The 19,929-nt window shown below is 37.9% G+C and overlaps 3 protein-coding genes across 11 annotated transcripts in view; all 3 read left to right on the forward strand.

Moving 5' to 3' along the window:
• The window catches only part of tp73 (tumor protein p73), a 21,225-nt gene extending 16,270 nt beyond the window's left edge, over nucleotides 1-4,955 (forward strand). For all 4 annotated transcript variants that reach the window (XM_077604180.1, XM_077604182.1, XM_077604181.1 and 1 more), the window contains 7 exons: nucleotides 47-189; nucleotides 303-391; nucleotides 955-1,082; nucleotides 1,148-1,296; nucleotides 1,609-1,741; nucleotides 3,128-3,221; nucleotides 3,697-4,955. In XM_077604180.1, coding sequence (XP_077460306.1) covers nucleotides 47-189; nucleotides 303-391; nucleotides 955-1,082; nucleotides 1,148-1,296; nucleotides 1,609-1,741; nucleotides 3,128-3,221; nucleotides 3,697-4,071 — 1,111 coding nt within the window. In that variant the 3' untranslated portion in view covers nucleotides 4,072-4,955. The remainder of the gene's footprint in view (nucleotides 1-46; nucleotides 190-302; nucleotides 392-954; nucleotides 1,083-1,147; nucleotides 1,297-1,608; nucleotides 1,742-3,127; nucleotides 3,222-3,696) is intronic.
• Nucleotides 4,956-5,539: 584 nt separating this feature from the next.
• Nucleotides 5,540-11,741, forward strand: rer1 (retention in endoplasmic reticulum sorting receptor 1). Of its 6 annotated transcripts, XM_077604235.1 has the most exons (8): nucleotides 5,540-5,664; nucleotides 7,180-7,261; nucleotides 7,593-7,697; nucleotides 8,205-8,301; nucleotides 8,557-8,635; nucleotides 9,226-9,361; nucleotides 9,599-9,653; nucleotides 10,925-11,741. In XM_077604235.1, exons 2-8 carry the CDS (start codon nucleotides 7,181-7,183, stop codon nucleotides 10,933-10,935), a joined length of 564 nt encoding a protein of 187 aa, XP_077460361.1. In that variant the 5' UTR covers nucleotides 5,540-5,664; nucleotide 7,180; the 3' UTR covers nucleotides 10,936-11,741. The 6 variants fall into 6 exon arrangements, with proteins under 6 accessions (XP_077460361.1, XP_077460316.1, XP_077460339.1 ...); XM_077604190.1 differs by lacking the exon at nucleotides 10,925-11,741 and having other exon boundaries at nucleotides 9,599-10,116; XM_077604213.1 differs by lacking the exons at nucleotides 5,540-5,664; nucleotides 10,925-11,741 and adding an exon at nucleotides 5,714-5,852 and having other exon boundaries at nucleotides 9,599-10,116.
• Nucleotides 11,742-12,099: 358 nt separating this feature from the next.
• tas1r2.2 (taste receptor, type 1, member 2, tandem duplicate 2) lies at nucleotides 12,100-16,304 on the forward strand. Its single transcript, XM_077597505.1, has 6 exons — nucleotides 12,100-12,606; nucleotides 12,809-13,115; nucleotides 13,490-14,215; nucleotides 14,374-14,580; nucleotides 14,744-14,864; nucleotides 15,248-16,304. Exons 1-6 carry the CDS (start codon nucleotides 12,368-12,370, stop codon nucleotides 16,174-16,176), a joined length of 2,529 nt encoding a protein of 842 aa, XP_077453631.1. The 5' UTR covers nucleotides 12,100-12,367; the 3' UTR covers nucleotides 16,177-16,304.
• The last annotated feature ends 3,625 nt before the right edge of the window (nucleotides 16,305-19,929 follow it).

Genomic DNA, 19,929 nt, shown 5'->3' on the forward strand with positions numbered 1-19,929 from the left:
ACTCTGTACCTGGTCAACTACAACTGTTATTACAACAATCTCGCAGTGGACAAGTGTTAGGTCGAAGGTCATTTGAAGGCCGTATATGTGCGTGTCCTGGCCGAGATCGCAAAGCAGACGAGGACCACTTTAAAGAACAGCAATCCCTGAATGAAAGTGTGGCAAAGAATGGCAGCGCCAACAAACGCAGTAAGTTATCTATTTATTCTTTAATTTTATTTTGTCCTGTTGTCACTACTGGCTCTTTGACTAACAAAAACTTCAAATGTACTTTATCGGTTGTATGTGTCTGTTGTCTACAGATTTCAAACCGAACCCACCAAATATTTCCTGCCCAAATGTTAACATTAGAAAACGGAGGCATGGAGAAGACGAAATTTATTATATTCCTGTAAGTGTTATTGTCATGTTACGCACTAAGTCACTTTGTGAGTAGTGAGAAACGATCATCATTATTCCATAACAGTACATAATATTTTTTGTGACATTTTTGTTTGGTTGGCACCTTAAAGTGTGATTTGCATGCAAATTTCTGCTTTTTTAGCCTATTATTCATGCTATTTGGTCTGTCCCTGGTAAAAACACTATGAGACTATTTTTTTTAACCATTGTCCTTATTCGATATGATTTGCCCCTAAAGAGAGATTTCTAGCCTTTTCAGAAAACCATGATGCAGAGACTAATTTATATAAAGTCATGTATAAATTATAAAGCTTTCGCAAATCAACTGAATGTAAAATTAATACTTTAATATGCTTTAGAATGATACCATATGCCTGACAAAATGTGGACACCCCCTCCCCTTCAATTTTATTTTACTTCCGCAAAAAATAAACACCCTGGCTTAATAAATGTTACAGACAATGCTTGGATTGGATGCACAGTATTTTCTGTGTACGTATTTTGTATTAAAACGGTAACAGTAATCTATAACACCTATATTTGTATCTGCAGGTGCGTGGTAGGGAAAACTTTGAGCTGCTTATGAAGATTAAAGACAGTTTGGAATTGGTGGAACTTGTCCCTCAGCCACTCGTGGACTCCTATCGACAAGAAGCACAACAGCAGCTGCTACAAAGACCGTAAGTCACTGTTAAGCTAACATGCTTACTTGGCTTACTTTGCAATGATAAATGTGTTTCTCCAGGAGCCACATAGCATGCCCCTCCTCCCCTCAGTCAAATATGAACAAGCACCACCCACATGGAGGCCTCTGTAAATCACAAACAGCCAACCACCTGGCAGGGCATCAGACCCAGCATCACCACAGTGCCCACACAACAATTGGAAATATGGGTGAGTGTAATTCAGAATGGGTAGGAATCGTAAAACAATATATGAGCAAAAGTGTAGGTAACAAGTTCCATTGTTGTGGTAAGATAAAAATGGGGATTTTTTTTCCAATCACTTCAAAAGTGTGACAGTCCCAACCTCCTACAAAAAATGGAAAACGCTGTACAGTATATCTTGTTTGAAATAACAAAGATATTTCTCTTTTTTTCAGGGTTCTCAATTTATCTTATAAAAACACGTTTAGATTGCGATACATTTTAAAATAGTTTAAATGCAAACCGTTTTAATAATATCATAAACTGACTTTTCTCATAGGTCACAACATGCTCAGTAACCATCACATGCAGTCTAATGGTGACATGAACGGTGGCCACAGCAGTCAGACTTTAGTGTCTGCTTCGCATTGCAGCCCACCCCCTCCGTATAACCCTGACCCCAACCTTGTCAGGTACCTCACCCTCCAATGACACTTCTTCTCAATTTTTCTGTGTAAGACCATTTTTGTTTTGTTTAACATTTCATCTGTTCAACACTGATATCCTCAAAACAGCGAATTTTCTCATCAATGTTTGTAAAGAAGTGATGACGTTGTTATTTTGACCAAAGTTTAGTCCCGGAAATACAATGTAGCAAATCATGACAACAGCGTGGTGTGACAAATGGACCACTTGAAAGATGGACAGAGCAGGGAAAAAGGAATATCAGTTAAATCAGTAAAGCTGAGCTAAATGTTTTGTAGTATACTATGGTCCTGCCCTATGCAGTGTACAGTGTAAGTGTTAATGTCGAATGTTTATACTGTACACCAAATACATTTTGTCTTTGTTGTTCTTAGCCATCCAAAAGACAATTACACAGGAAGTATCAAGCCTTTGTTAAAATCTCTTTCGAAAATTCAAATCATATGAATTGGTCATAAGGGAGCTCTTTCTTTAGTGTAGGCCAGTGTTTTCCAAACTTTTTGGAACTGTGGCACACTTTTTGCATAAAAAAAATCTCAAGGCACACCACCATCTGAAAATATTCTAATTCAAAACTAGATCGCCTACATTAACAATATAAAGTTTTTCTCATTAAGGGTTTATCACCAGAAATCAAATAAACCCCCAGAATTATTCCAAATTAAAAAAAATCACATTAACCTAATGGCACCAAAAGTTGATGTCTGCGGACCCCGAAAACCTTTGGGTTCGAGTGATGTAAAAATAAGTGATGTAATAGTTTTAAATCTCATCATTCTATGATGACTTTCATGACTTTCCCTCAATATTACTTAAATCTCCTAACATTACTTGAAAAACAATGTTTTGCTTACACAGACTTTACCTCGACAAAATTTGATGCCCTAAAAACCAAACAACATCCGTGGTTGGGAAACACTGGTCTAGGCAAGCAAAGCTGAAAATTTCATTTCATGCACTTACTGAGTTAAGTTGTGTCATGAGTTTAATCTATTTGTCATAAAAGACCAGGACTTTTATTTTTTTTGTTTTAAATTCTATTTTATTTAACAATTTTGTTTATTTTCCTCCCTGAAATCATGTATGAAAGCACTCATTTTTATTAATGTGGAATTACATGTTTCGTATATTTTCATGCAGAACGTTTTCCCACCATTGTATGTTGCCAATACTTTTATATTTTATGTATTTATAATAAAGGATCTTCACCAAAGCAAGAATGGAGTAATGAATCATAATTATTTAAAGTTTTTTTTAAAGTTTTTTTTTAAAAATATGAATAACCCAGCTTCCATACTTGCCAAAAGGACTTGTTTACTCCTGCTCAGTAGTATTAAACAAACTAAACAGTGTTGGTTTTTATTCCCCTACAGCTTTCTAACCAGTCTGGGCTGTCAAAACTTCATTGAGTACTTCGCCTCTCAAGGCCTACAAACGATCTACCATCTCCAAACACTCTCCAATGAGGTAATAATTCAATGATATCCATTCATTATTTTATTACTGGATGAAAAAAAAATATTGTGCTGTTTTTACTGTTGTTGTTTTTGTCCCAATAATACCTTACATTTACTCCCTTTTTTCCTCAATGCAAGACTCAGTAGCCCACAGTCTTTTAAAAATGAAGAAAATAATTTAACTCATACCCTAGAGTCAGCTTGCTGTTTCCACGGGAACTTTGTGCAATAAAAAAAGTATTGGTGCTGTAATTGACAGAAAAAGACCATGATAAGGAAATAACTTAAATAACTCAACTATAAAAGATTTGTTATGAAATACTGTAATTTCTTAATTGAAATTCCATAGTAAAACATAAACCCTTTTTTGTTTTCTTTTGTTTTTTACCAAACCACCATCTGTGGCATCTCATTAAACACATGTGAACCTATTTTTAAATGTTCCTTTTCTTTCACCACCTTTCCACCAACTGTTCTTTCGCTAGGAATTAGGTGCGCTGAAGATCCCAGAGCAGATCCGCCTTGCCATCTGGCGAGGTCTCCAGGATATGAAACAAGGGGCCTCGCCCCAGCTCCCTGCATCCTCACACCACCAAGACTACCACAGCCAACAACTTCTACGATCCAGCAGCAACATGGCCGCTGGCGGCGAGCTGCAACGTCAACGTGTGATGGAGGCCGTGCACTTCCGTGTCCGTCACACCATTACCATACCAAACAGGTCGAGCGTCGTTGGTACGACTGAAATGGCGACGGGGACTGATGAGTGGGCTGACTTTGGTTTTGATATGCCCGACTGCAAGGTTGGATGCAGCAAGCACTCAATAAAGGAGGAGTTCATGGAACGAGATGTTCACTGATCCCACTAAGCCGTCCCCACTGTATTTTGCCAATATCATTAACAGTCTATTCACTGACTAGTACCCCAGGAACTTTGAATAGTATGTTATTTTAGGTATCACTGTGTGTTCAATTACTAAATATACATAGTTATTGATGTGTATTTGTAAAAACTAGCCAGATTTTCCATGTAGCAGAAGTTGGGCATTGCATTCATTAATTTAGCAATTCATTGTAATACTTTGAAAAATTGCATCTCAGTTGACAGTATTATATATGAACATCAGATATATAATATGAGTTAAATGTACTTGTAGTTAATAGTGGATGGCCTCCTTGTTTACAATGAAAGATTTGTGTCCTCCCTCTTGTGTAAAACCTTGCTGGGCAAGGTCCTCCCTTCTGTGTTAATGCTTGATGAGTCTTCTAAGTATGTTTGTAGCATTTCTTTGTGAATATTTAACTGCAACATTCCAGTTTTGTTTCATAAAATCATGCACAGATTAATATGATGAACTTGATAATGATGATGAATACAAATATTGTTTCGTAACACTAATGTGTAGCAGATTTTTATTTCTTGTACATTCATTAAACTTTCCGATTGGAGGAGTACTTTATTGCTATGAAAGTACAACCTTTACAATTTTGTGTTAAGTGTGTGCTCAGTATTATGAACATATGAACTGTTTTGATATTTTTTTCCAGTAATGTTAAACAAGGTGTAACATAAATAATCATTTATTGATTGCATTCATCAATGTTAAAAATATATAAGTTGGATGTTTTTTCCTGTTAAATGTACATGTGGAAAAACTCAATGTAATATTTCTCAACACAAAGTGTTTGTTTTGTTTTGCCATTAATATGTACATCAGTGCCATTAAAACTGTTTGTGGATAAATCAGCATCGATAATGTAAAGTTATAGATGAGTAGTATTGCGTTGTCGTTACTTGAGTAACATTGAGTGGTTAGCACGTCGGCCTCACAGCTCTGGTGTCCTGGGTTCAAATCCAGGTCTCTCCACCTGTGTGGCGTTTGCATGTTCTTCCTGGGCCGGCCGGGCAGGTTTTCTCTGGTTACTCTGGTTTCCTCCCACATTCCAAAGACATGCACGATGGGCTGATTGGACACTCTAAATTGCTCTCAGATATGAGTGTGAGAGTGAATGGTTATCCGTCTCGTGCCCTGCGATTGGCTGGCCTCTGGCCTGGATAGGCTCCAGCACCCCCCGCAACCCTAGTTAGGATAAAGCAGTTCAGAGAATGAATGAATGGATAAATTAGTTAATTTTCAGTCTTGTTAGAGAAGTGTGAACAACCCTGCTAACTTAGAAAATGACATTTTGAGGGTGCATGTGCTGAATTATTAACAAAAATTTGTCAAATTATACGCAACATTCATTGAGAACCCTCATTAAGGTGGCACTTGGAGAGCTAACTACAGTAAAATATTAATCATAACGAAAAATATTTAGCGACGGCTCGTTGTTTTCGGGGTTCAACTCGTCTAGTCTGACGTGTGGAAACCATGCGGAAGTACTGACGTGTTCAGTTTGGCTCGGGTGTCTAGCTGAAGTCGAGCCGGGTAGTGACACATCGGCTATATCAGGTAAGAAAATAACACTTTCGGACGTTTACGTCCCGTTTACAGAGACGTAGTAGTGGCACACGGACGTGATATCACGCTGAAGTATTTGTTCTGTCACAATTCATTCAAAAATAATTTCGTAGTGCCGATAATAGCGTAGAGGTTTTAGATAGTCAATCGGCTAGCAGTGCAGGAGCCCTGTTCCGGAAGTGAGTTGTCACATCGCATCTTTTGTAGGGATTTGTAGTTCAACGTTTTCAATGGGCATATGAATAGAAACTGGAGTTATGTTTTCCAAGAACTACCTTCCCACTGACTGCTTGTAAAATGACCAGTCCGTGGGAAATGTAGTTTTTTGTTGTATTTTAAAACGGTTGCCGCAAATAATTGCACGTTCTTAGAAAACTACATTACCCACTGGGTCGTCAATTTAGGCCGAAGGTTGATGGCTAGTTAGCCAGTTCCCGTGGTCATTCAGAAGCTAACGTGAGTAACCCAACACATGAGCTCTTCCCGTCAAATTGTTCGTATTTGCGCTACGTTTTCCTCATGCAATTGTACAGCTGACTGGTTTAAAGGACTATGCAACGTTTTTCCAAAGGCTTTCCATAACATGCTTGCTAAATCTTGTGCTTTCTCTTCTGTCGGCATTTTATGAGCTGATGTTATCGTGAGCAACGTCAATCGCCCGCATTGATTTGGGTGACTGGTAGTATATTACATTCAACACAAAGAGTACACTTGAAATTGTTGATTCATTCAACTATTTTGAGTACATATATGTATATAAATATAATTTCTCTTCGACGTAACCGGAATAAATGGTCAGTTATATCTGGTGCTAATATTACGAATGCCCAACATCGATTTTGGATACTATCCCTCAAATTATTTTATGTGTTGAGTGTAAAATATATATTTTTAAATCTTTTTATGCGCTTAAACTTACTATAAACCTCAATGTAAGATAAATTTAAACGAAATTAAAAAATAATTCTACCAGCCTAGAATTCAATGTACATACAACTTTATTCTTCAACGACTGTAGAACATTTAACATGCAATTTTTATCAAATTATACACCATACAATAAGATATAAATGAATAAAAATGATGCATTCATGTATAAGAAATAGTATTTTTATGTTAAATGTTCTGCTTGTACCATTCAAAAGGGTGTAAAAGCAGATAAGTATTGCTTAAAAAGATTGATCGCAGAAATTTATGGTTTATTTTTGCATGAACTAATGAACCAGGTGCTTTATATGCAGTATAAAACAGCCTGGTGATTCTATTTTTTATTATTATTCTTTTTACTTTTACTCGTCCACCCAATAACTACTGAAGTTGTTAGAATCATTTAGATTGACCCTTAGATTATTTTGAAATATACATTTTTATTCACTAATGCACTCTTCAGATAAAGCTTTAATTCTTTGAAAAATCTATTACTTTATGTGCTGGCTCTATGTTGAAAACAGGTGAGCCTATAATTATTTGTGATTAATATACTATTTTATTCACTCTTACCTCTAGAATGTCAGAAGGGGACAGCGTTGGGGAGTCAATCCATGGAAAACAATCTATAATCGCTGCCTTTTTCACTCGGACTGGACAGGTAACATCCTTTTAGTTCATTAACAAATGCAATGTACATTGCACTTGTATATGAGCTTTTTTTTTTTTTACTTTCAAAAACCAAAAGTATCACACTATAATTCATGAAGCATTTTGAAACATTAGTCCGGCATTGTGTCCATAAGGGATAGTATTCATTTAGAATCAAGAATATTATGTATGAATATGTTGAAGTATTTGGAATTTGTACTAAATTAGATACAATATCTCTTCCAGTTGTCATGCTGCCTGTTTTATTCAAAATCCCTGCCTCAAAGGTTACATTTTCTCAGATTTTAAAAGCCATTGTTGTTTTGTCTCACGTGTAACAGATTTACCAGTCATGGCTGGACAAGTCAACACCATACTCTGCAGTCCGATGGGGCTCCACTCTTCTATTTACCGCGTTATACATGATCAGAGTGTACATACTACAGGTAATGTCTACTTTTCTGCGTGTGTGTGTAAAAGGCAGATTGAATTTGTGATGTTACTTGCTTAAAAACAATTTAAATAGTGGAGTGGAGATGACCCAGAGTTTGGTAAATAATCCAAATAAATACCACAGAACAACCTTGACATGTTGCATTATTCACACGATATGTATAAACATTTGCCCACTGGTCATTTGTTCTTTTTAGGAAAAAAATGGTTACATTGACTCCCCTTCATTTCTTTAGATGTTTTGTTATTTAGGAAACACCATCCACTTCCAGCACAGCTGATATGGCACAATATCATAACAAGTGAACTAGCTGGCAGTTTTGCTTTTGTTTTCTTTTAAACCACATTTGTAGCTTCCCACTAAGGGGACTCCATCCAACAATGGGTCAAGCAATTCCATCTGCATTGCAGTGTTAATTCCCCTTCTCAGATTTTTTTAATGCTATCTGTAAAATATGTCCCAGCAAAAAAGCCTTGGATTGATTTTAACTACTTTGCAGGGTTGGTATATAGTCACATATGCCCTGGGAATCTATCATCTGAACCTGTTCATTGCTTTTCTATCTCCAAAAGTGGATCCATCACTCCTTGACGAAGGTAAATTCTCCCAAGGTTGCTTTTCCTTTTTCCTTTGTGGTTTAGTCATATTTATTGCTGAGTCGCTGTCTAATTTCCAGTGCTGCTTCGAGTGCGGTGGAAAAATGCGGCACTTCCTTTTTTAGGAAACCCCATACATAAAAGCTTTGTGTACATTCTTATTTCAAGACCATTTGTTTTAAGTTTTTATTTGTGTTTGTCTCAATGTAAGTTTCGAAATGGATTTAACAACTTAGAATCCTGCCTTTGCTGTAGATGAGGGCCCTGCCCTTCCTACCAAGCAGAATGAAGAGTTCCGTCCATTCATTCGGAGGCTGCCCGAGTTCAAATTCTGGTAAATTCTTCCCATGCTCCATTCACAGATTAAGATGAGTGGTTAGCGTGTCACCCTCACAGTTCTGAGATTGAGGGTTCGATCCTAGGTCCGGACCTCCCGGTGTGGAGTTTGCATGTTCTCCCCCGGACGTGTGGGGGTTTTCTTCGGGTACTCCGGTTTTCATTGTTCTATGGTTCTTATTGTCACACTGAGACAACCCACAGATATTTATGATATATCCCCCCCGTGAAATAGTTGCACTTTTTGGAAGGCTGAGGCTTAACCCAAACCTTGACTGGCCAGGATTTTTTTACAGATACATGGGAATTTATTTTTAATGTGATTACAGATTATTGTCACATTAAATGTCCTGAGCAGAAAACAATATAAAGTGAGCTTCTTGGTCAAAAATAGATCAATTTGACACTTAAACATTTTCGTTCAAATGAAAAACGTCCACATATAAACTCTTACTAAAGAATAAATAAATGTTAGGTCAATGTAGATTTTCTTCGATTGATGTGTAGTGTTGATAACACTCAGTAGAATTAACTTTAGAATTGATACAGCAGTTGATTGTTTCTAAATGACATCTTTTTGGGTGGCAGGCATTCAGCAACAAAAGGCATTGTCATTGCCATGATTTGCACATTTTTTGAAGCCTTCAATGTGCCGGTGTTTTGGCCCATACTTGTCATGTACTTCATCATGCTCTTCTGCATCACCATGAAAAGGCAGATCAAGGTAAAGATACCAATGCACTGTACAAATTCATTCTGTCCCTGAAAGTTAAGAAAATGGTTCACTTCAGATTACATTGCAACTGTTTTCAGGGTTGCCAATAGTTCAGTCAACATTTTTGTATTATTCTGTTCAATACCATTTTTCAGATACTGTTTAGACTGGTACTTAAAGACTACTAAACCTACTAGCATGTTGATGACTAATTTTCTCTCTCCCCCTCCCCTCTTCTCTCTTTAGCATATGATCAAGTATAGATACTTACCATTCACACATGGGAAGAGGACATACAAAGGCAAGGAAGAAACAGGGAAACCTTTTGCAAGTTAAAAGTCCCACTTTTCATCCTATTTGTTTGAAATTTACCGTTCACAGTGCAGGGGCTTAGATCATTTTGTGGTAAGGGGGGAGTTATATGACACAAATAAAATAAGAAAAGACCTGATTTTTGATCGACATTTGAAAGTATTGAAAGAGAATATGAATGGCGCTGATCAAAGAAGTCTTGAAGTGTTGCCTTTGTTGCTAGGATTGTGATAACCAGTCCTTAATTTTTTTTTTTATAGATATGGCCAACGTTTGTTTGGAGTAGTTTTTTGAGACTCGGTGCTGCCCTATGCCTTTGAAAGCCCACTTGTATTGTTATGTACAGGTCACCACGAACCATAAATTTAAAAAATTAAAAATATCTGCAACAAATCGTTTGATAAACAAGCCGGCCCATGTTAAAAATGTTTTTAATAAAATACCATGAGCAAGTTGTTTGTTTCATGTGATATTGGTCATTAGTGTCGATTATTACATTACGTTAGGAGGATACATAAAAGCAGCAAGAGCTTTTTAGTTGGAGTTACTGAAATGTGATCCTACTCTGAAGTTTATCAGTTAACTTTCTTGTGCAAAATTTGCATTTGATGCATTTCACTGAAACACCAAATTGATGAAAATCTTTAACTAATGTTAAACGACTCGCCTACGTCTTTGGATGCAGGTCACACAAACACAATTAGGCCCGCTAGTCACACTTAAATAAAAAAAAAAACGCTAGTCACGCTTAAATTAAAAAAAACGCTGGTCACACTTAATAAAAAAAATAAATAAATAAAAAATTAAAAAAAAACGCTAGTCACACTTAGATTTAAAAAAACGCTAGTCACACTTAAATTTAAAAAAAAAGGCACTTTGAGGGCATTTTGCTTGAAATGGAAATTTCATGGATTTGCTTTACCTTAGATTTCAACAAATGAAAGATGGACGCCTCTTCTTCAAACAGGCCACCCAAATCCAGTTTGTAATGGGCTCCATTCGGCAGTGTTCTTTTTTTGTTAGTTTTCTTTTCTATTTTCAATGAGTACATTTTTGGGAGATGTGGAATGAAGGGGACTGCCTTGTTTTCACTTCACTGGGTAGGCTTTGGATGAAGTGAAATTTGAGGTTAGGACTAATGTGTTTGAGCCTCAGTGCCATTTATTAAAAATTGTAGATGATATCGTACTCATGTATAACCTGTTTGTTCTTCATAAAAAAATGACAGTCATTCCATGCAAACTGTTCTTTCTTTTGCAGAGGAAACGTAAGAAAACTGAGATAGAGGGCTTTTATTGTGTCAAATGGATGAAGTGGGTGGCGATCACACTTTTTTTGTCTACCCCCGATGACTTTTTTTAATATTTTGTTTTTCAAACTCTTGGAAAATCTTGCTCTTACAGAACTCTGATCAACATTGTTGTAAGGGAGCAAACATATTTCTTGTAAAAAGTTGTTTTCAAGGGGTTGTTGAAAAGATTTGTACATATATATATATTATATCTTTAAATATGACATTTGAGATTTATTTTTGTTTTTCCTCCCCTTTAATCTCCATACAAATTTGTTAGTGTTTAAATAAATGTCATCTGAAATTGTAAAAAAAAAAAAAGAACTGGTTAATTGGGTTTTTGAGTTCATGCATTCAATCTGTTTCTTATGTCTTGCATGTTATTGATTTCTTGTGTAACTGTTCAAAACTTGGTTTTAATTAAGTGTATTTTTCCCCCACTTTAAATGCTATTAAAAAAACATGTCTCTTGAAACAGTACCCATGCCATACTGCTATTTTCTATCTGTGCAGGTTGTTTTTCTTTGCTCTTTGGAGAGTATCTGAGTTGAATGAATCGTTTCAAACCTGCAATTATGATATCATGATTGGTTATTATCTGGATAAAGTGTTAAGCCTTGGCAAAGAGCAAAGATGGATGACTGTGTGAAGTTTTGAACAAAAATGGAAGTCTTCCCACAGTTTTTGCTAACAGTTGAAGTGTTTTATCAGATAGGGAAAAACAGAAACTGCATTGTCTGCAAATTCTTTTTCACATTTCTGTGAATTAAACAGCAAACAGTGAAACATCTTCCAAAGAATTGAATTTTACTCTCCTGTCTCATGTTAAGAAACTAAAGTAGATTGTTAAAAGGACACGAGGTCACAAACACAAATATGTTCATTCAACCGGTTTGGCATCGAGACATCGACATACAAATGTGGTGTGCACCAAAACAAATGATTTGCTGGTAGTTTCCGGGCCTCATGTTAACAATCTACTTTAGTTTCTTAACATAAGGCTTGAAACTACCTGCAAATCATTTGTTTTGGTGCACACCACATTTGTATGTAGATGTCTCGATGCCAACCGGTTGAATGAACATATTTGTGTTTGTGACCTCGTGTCCTTTTACATTCTCCAACTTTGAGCCGCCACTGCTTTTCCTGCTAGTACAACATTGTTTTTGAAAATACGGAACATAATTCTACAATTCCAATTTTCACCAAAATGTATTCAACTCTGTTTGTTTTTGCAGGGACTGCTATTACCTTGATTTGTTAAGTCTTCACCGCCTGTCCAGATTGTCTTTGCATACTGATTTGTAAATCCCTCATCCCTTACAAATATTCAGACCAATTTCAATCATGCATTCCAAATTGCAAGGAAATGTTCACAACAGGTTTTGTTTTTCCTGCCCAACGGATGCATCATGTTACTTTATAAAAGCAGGGAAGCACACACACGTTTCACTGCTTGGTCAATGTCAACCAAAAGAATGTGTTTTCTTCCCTCTCTGTATCTGATTGGATATTTTTTACGAGCATGGACATTGAGTCCGTGCAACTCTCAGTTCAAACTCAATGGTGATTATTTGATCGGTGGACTTTTTGACATTCACAAAAGTAGCTCTGTTAGCCAAAAGAGACCAGAAGCCATTCGCTGCTCTAGGTAAGTCCCTAAACAGAAGCCAGAAATTACCGTTATTTGTTATGTACAACAGAAAATGCTTTTAATATCAATGCTGTGATTAGTTACACCAGACATAATATCCAGCACATTTAAATGAGACTATCACAGTGGTGCCTTTCCAAAGATGATATTCAGTTTGATTGCGAATCCAGAGAAATTGATTTGTTTATTTTTATTTCAGCCAAGCCTTCAGTCTTTCAAGTTATCGGAGGTTTCAGCTGATGAGATTCTCTGTGGAACAGATCAATAACTCCACCGAACTCTTGCCCAATGTGGCTTTGGGCTACAAGATATTTGACCACTGTTCGATTTCGCAGAATTTCCCTAGTATTTTTGACCTTATTTCAGCCAATGGATTGATCAAACCCTGGAGTGAAGAAATGCAAAATTTGTCTGCGGCCTCCAAAGTCATTGGCGTGGTGGGCCCATATTCAAGCACAGACGTCTTGACTGTAGCGCCACTCTTCTTGATGGATTTCATTCCACTGGTAACAGTTCTCAGTTTATGCCTTTTCAAATTACTCCTAAGTGATTTGCATGTAATTTTAGCATCTACAGATTTGGAGCCAATTTTCTGTATATAACTGATAGGTGACATTGAATGGTTAGTGAGATGAACTTTTTTACCAGATATTTTTCTGTGCAGTTGTATTATGATTTTGAATTTTCGGATTTGCAGCAAAAATAACTTTTGTTCGGAAGTTTTCCGCATTCACACTATAAATAGGGTTCCTAGCAAGAGAATACTGATCAGTGGAAGTAAAAGAAATCAGATAATTGTGATTATGGTTATACTGCCATCTGAATTAAAACAAACAGTTCATGCCATTAAATCTAGACTCTCCTCTATAACCTTCAACAGGTCAGCTATGGAGCCGCCAGCTCGGCCTTTTCGGAAAAAGCCAAATATTCCTCTTTCCTGCGGACTGTGCATTCCAATAAAGCCATCATCAAAGTAATTGTTGCCATCATGGAACACTTCAAATGGCAATGGGTGGCCTTCCTGAACAGCAATGATGCTTATGGCAATGATGGCCTGGCACTCTTCAGAAGGATGATTAAGGAAACTGACATTTGTTTGGCCCTTGCCTTACAGGTCAATCACATGTCAAATTACTCAGAAATGTTCCACCAAATACAAGTACACAGAATAAAAACTATTGTTGTTTTTGCTCCCAAAATGCTGGCCGAGGCTCTTATTGAGTCAGCGGTGCGGTTGGGTGTCCAAGACAAAGTGTGGCTGGCTCTGGACACCTGGTCCTTAAATGAGAAGCTCCCAAAGATGAAAGACATTCAAAAGATTGGAACCGTACTGGGAGTGTCTCAGACGGTGTTGAAAATTCCCGGTTTTAGAGAGTTTCTCCTCGCTACCCAGAGCAAAAGCCATTGTGACGAAGCGGAGGAACTTCAATTTTGCAATCAGATTTGCAACTGCTCCAATCTTACAGCGCGGGATATCATCTCATTAGACCCGTCATATTCTTTTTCTGTTTATTCGGCTGTATATGCTATTGCTCATGCTTTACACAACGTGTTGAAATGTGAGAAACATACCTGTCAAAGACATAATTCAGTCCTTCCCTACAAGGTGAGTGGCTTGTGTTCAAACCATTTGAACTGGATTCTTTCTCACGTTTTGTTTTTGTACTTGTGTTGAACATGAAATTGATTAATTTGGTGGCATTGTTTAGAATTATGTCTAAAATGTGCGCTTTCCCTTGTATATGAACATATTTCCCCTCTCAGGTTCTGGTGGAGCTAAAAAAGTCCAACTTTACTCTGTTGAACCAGCACATTCAGTTTGATGCACATGGAGATCCCAAATTTGGAGCTTATTCCATTGTTTTGTGGAAAAGGACTGGTCAAATAGAGAAGATCGGATTGTACCAGTTTCAGTCCTCGTTTAACTTTTTCATTGACGAGACCAAAATTCAGTGGCATGGAAACTCTAAGGTAAGCAATTTCCTCATTTCTCATCAGTGGCAATCTTTCACATTACTTTGTATCTGGTAGGGTGACATTTACAGTATAATTAATACGCCTCTACAATGTAATACACTGAATATGGTTCACTTCCTTACATCCGTAAAGTTGCTGCACACCTTGTCATGTGCAGGTGCCTACTTCACGATGCTCTGATGTATGCCCTGTTGGATTCGCAAAGAAGCAAGATGGAATTCACAAGTGCTGCTTCACCTGTGAGGAATGTCTTGCGGGAACCTACATCAACATCACAGGTTAGTCTCAAAGAAGGAACATGTCTTTTGTTATTTCAAAACATCCTCCGGCTCGCTAAGTCAGTTGATTAGATTGTTTCTCAGTTTAACAAAGGTCGCTCTCTTTCCAGTTGTTATCAGCAATAATTTAATATCAATGCAATAAATGTGCATTTGTCCATACATAATAGCGTCTTTAATTAATCATGTCACCTTCATTTCGACAAAATAATGCTTTGTGTGTCGTATGTAGCCAAATGGCTAAACTTTGTCCCCCACCTCCGCCCTACTTTAGCAGTTCGACTGGATGGTCACTTAAAAGTGTCCCAGTAACTTTTTTTTCTTGTATAAACCCCTTATCCATATCTAAACTCAGGAACCAAGGTGTTTTGTGTGCACCACAGAGAATGCATATAACTGTGTGGACTGTAAGGAGACAGAGTGGTCTGCAGAAGCCAGTACATCATGCACCCTGCGAGATGTTGAGTACCTCTCATTTAAAGACCCCGGCTCTTTATTCATCATTGCGGCCACCCTGCTCTTGCTGGGCCTGGTAGTCGCCGTGAGTGTCATCTTTGCCCTCAACTTCAACACGCCAGTTGTCAGGTCCGCTGGCGGCTACATGTGCTTCCTCATTTTGGGCTGCCTCAGTCTGAGCAGCGTGAGCATTATCTTCTTTTTTGGCAAACCCTCCATTTACGCATGTATCTTGCGTTTCTTGCCTTATTCCTTGCTCTATTCCGTGTGCCTTGCGTGCTTTTTGGTGCGTGCGTTCCAGATTGTTTGCATTTTTAAAATGGCCACCAAGTTCCCCAAGCTACACAGCTGGTGGGTGAAATATCATGGGCAGTGGTTCGTTGTCACGGGGGCGTTTGCGATACAAAGTGCCCTGAATGTGATCGGCTTTTTGATTGCCACCCCAATTCCGTACAATGATACCTTTTGGGCTCGAGACAAAATCATATTGAGCTGTGACTTCCGTGCAGAGGCGGCCTCGGGTCCGACTCTGTTCTTTGTGTGTTTGTCCATCCTTTGCTTTATTTTCTCCTACATGGGGAAGGACCTCCCTAAAAACTACAACGAAGCCAAAGCAATTACCTTCTGCTTGCTCCTGATCGTCCTCACCTGGATTGTCTTTGGCACTATTTGGGTGCTCTACAAGGGCAAGTATGTTCAAGGTCTGCATGCTCTGGCGGTGCTCTCCAACCTTTATGCCTTCCCCTTGTGGTATTTCCTCCCAAAATGTTACATCATCCTATTTCAACCTCACAAAAACACACCTCAGTACTTCCAAGGTATAATCCAGAATTACACCAAAACAATTAGTCAGTAATGCTGTGTATAGTACCAATTTTGCAATATTTCCCCGCTTGAAATTACTTGGTATTCGAGTATTTAGACAGAGACCTTGTTTTAGGCTTTCCCGTTGGCTTTAAATATAACAACCAAAATGTAGTTCAAGTGTGGATTTTTGTCGTTCAATTTGTTTGGCAAAAATAAAAACTTTGGCATTTGGAGCTCACAGGACTGTTATTCAAATTTGATTCATTTCTGTAAAGTAGTCTCAATATTTTATTTGAAAGATAAGCATATGTGTTTCAATGTCTGCAGATTTCTCCACGTTTTATGTATTGGTGATTGTATTTTTACTAGTGTTTTTTTAATTTTTTTTATTTCAGTGAAGAAGGGAATTTGTGTCACGTATTGCTTACCAACCTTCGCTAAACCAAGGGAAATATATTATAAAATCACAGTACACCACCATATAAAAATATCACAGAAAGTATCCTGAAACAATAATCCTGTTCCTATTTACTGATACATTAAGATTTTGAAAAATATATCTATTTGTCATTGCTGCTGGATTGCTGTTGTTTTTAAATACATTGCTTTAAAAAAATAAATATAACGTATAGCCCAACTAAAACTAATATTTGCCCTTTAAGAAAAAGTTGATTCAAGTTTTTAGTCACATCCGTAACAAAGTTAATGTTACATATTTCATTCATGTTTTTCTCCAACTTCCATTTTAAAAAGATAATTAATACCACCACTAGATGGCACAGGTTGACCGTGATACCTCCAGACGAATAAATTTTAACTGTTGAGAAACTGAGCGTAAGTTTAACATGTCTAACGTGCCCTGTAAAAACAACACATATTTAAAGTACAGTCCAAATATTTGTGGAGTTTGAGTGCTACACTACTTAAAAAAAGATAACCCTTCTAATTAACTATGGTGCCTACAAGGCAAAAATGAACAGAATTCAAAAACAGTAGCATGAAAACTCCCTTTAAAAATAATTTTAAAATGATGTAATTAACACTAACAGAAAGTGTGAGGTACTGAACTATCCTTAAAGTGTTTTTGTCTTCACTGATACCACCATATTATATAGTATAGGACTCTCCTTTTAACTTTGCACTGTTGTGTTTTTTTTGTTTTTTCCACTGCTTAATAAATTAAAATTGGCCATTGTACGTGTTACAGCGCATATATACAGCGTCCTTTTTTAATGGGAGTGGGAAAGTTTCTTCCCCCGGGGGGCATGTGATCATTCCTGGGGCTCAATTGGCATTTCGTCTCGGCTATTGACTGCTCCTGCACGGGAGACGTGGAGGATGGACCGTGAAAGTAGGAACGAATTGTTAAATGCTTTCACTTAAGCACAGCATATGGCGCCGTGGGGGAGCAGCTCAAAGCTTACACCTACAAATTGACAATTTCATACCAATTTCAGACTTCCGCTATAAGTTAAGCAACGTGTGCGGCACACGTTGCTTAACTTACTGACAATTTTATTTTCTCAAATGACAGCTTCAGACCTATGACAAGTATTTTGAATTTACAAAACACACGTTTCTATTTTTTTCCATTGTATGACTATATACCCTACATTGACATTATCATATTTGTTTCTCTTCGATTTCATGTTAATTCTACCATTTGCTTTTATTTGTAGAATGAGCGTCTTTTTTGTTACATTATTTCTGATATACCAATTGGGCCCTTTTTTCATGGGGGTATTTTGGAGCAGGTTTGCCCCAACTTTATAGTAAGGAATTTACATATTTTGTTGAAAATTATTTCAAATTGTTTTGTTTGTATTTATGTAGTATTGTTAAATTGAATAGTTGTGTCTCTAAATCTCGCAGTTGTGATTTTTAACTTGTTAATATGATCCTTCTACGATACATTTTTTTTGTTGGGTGGGAAGTCCTTGGTTGAAAGTGCTCCTTAAACTAAACAAAAAGACACATGGGGTCGCATCCATATGCATTGTATGAAGAAGAAGAAGAAAAAATAGAAATATATCCCCTAGTCTTGGGATTCAAGCTTGACCTCAAATGATGCTGATGAATCCATCGTTTCAAATGGATGGAATAAATAGGAGTTTTTAAATGTATTGTGCTAAAAAGCCCGATTCCATCTCACTTAAGGAGACAGTGCACTACTGAAGGCTTGCTGCTTTATTTGAATTCAAATCTCGCTCAAGTGGCTCCAAGTAAATGGCAGATGTTTTGCAATTGAAGGCGCATCAATACCCATGCGCTTTAGTGTTTAACAATGGCAGCCCCCTCCCTCCAGCCGGCTCCCCTTTTTTCCTCCCCGTTGTCTTTCACTGGGAGATTCGGACAAAGGCTTCATCCTCCAGCGAGTTATAAAGTTACTTTGCAGTCAGTTCATTTGTGGGCTGGAGAGAACCTTAAGCGATGTTAATGTGCACCTCTCCTCCTTTCATGCGCTCACCCCTGCACACACAGGCGGACAGCGGCCATTGTGTGCCCAAAGCAAAGGAAGAACTCTTTAAATAACCCGAGGAGCAGTCCATAGAAATTCATGATGCTCTTTCTATTTGATGTTCGATTAGAGCTGCTGTCGCGTGGCTTTGCCCCCAAATCCCGTCTTCGTGTTTCGAACCTTTTTTCCCCTTCCATCCATCCACATTATTATTATTATCATCATCATTTCACTGCATGCACCTGTTGGTGGTGTACCTGCTCCGTTGTGCCCGCTTGTTGCGCCCAACAAAAGCCCTTTGGTCACACCCGCCGGACTCAAATGCACCGAAATGAAGGCAGCAAATCGATTTGCTCCGCTCTCTGGGTTTGCCCCCCTCCCTGGGTTAGCCCCCTCCCCGTCTGCGTGCTTTAACACACCAGCGCATATGGATACACACTCGGTGTGTGAGCATGCGTGCGCACACCATACATACATGCGACAGTTGATTCGTGCGTTGTGCACGTGTGTGTTCATGGATGGATGTATATGAGATTGACAACGCCTTCTCAGAGAAAAAAAAACGATTCAAATATTGTTTGATGAATTAATTAATGGCGACCCGGTGAAAGCGTGGTTAGTGCGTCGACCACGCAGTTCTGGTGTCGAGGGTTCGATTCCAGACCGGTCTTCACTGTGTGGAGTTTCCATTCCCTTTCCCCTTGCTTGTGTGGGTTTTCTCCGGGTACTCTGGTATCCTCCCACATCCCAAAATCATACATGGCAAGCTAATTAAAGACTAAATTTACCCTAGGTATGAGTGTGAGCGTGAATGGTTGTCCGTCTCCTTGTGCCCCGTGATTGGTTGGCCACCGATTCATGGTGTCACCTGCTCGGTGCTCGTAGTTTGCTGGGATAGGCTCCAGTACCCTTGTGAGGTTACGCGTATCATAAGGTGAATGATAAAATTGATTATTTAAAAAAATACAAAACATTATTTCCAGGAAATAGCGCCCCTTAGTAAGGGCAGACATTAAATCAATGATGCTACATTTTTTCAGCATCAAATGTGGGTATCCCAGTGTTTATGTGTACAGGTAAAACTGACGTTGGCGCCCATAACTGTTGCCATTTTTTTGTTTAAACATTTTCTCTGTTACCAGAGGTCTAAGAAATTAACGATTTGCGTATTTAATACTTTGCATGAATATCATTCATAGGTGTTGTTTGTCACTTTGATATTGCATATAAGCAAGATCCGATAAAAACCTTTTTAGAAATGCTGCCATTTACTTCACTTAACATCTGCATCATTTTTAATTCTAAACTAGTTGAAGCCTAACCTGGAATTATAGGCCCGTACCT

This window comes from Stigmatopora argus, chromosome 1, assembly GCF_051989625.1.
Source record: "Stigmatopora argus isolate UIUO_Sarg chromosome 1, RoL_Sarg_1.0, whole genome shotgun sequence".
Taxonomy (NCBI): domain Eukaryota; kingdom Metazoa; phylum Chordata; class Actinopteri; order Syngnathiformes; family Syngnathidae; genus Stigmatopora; species Stigmatopora argus.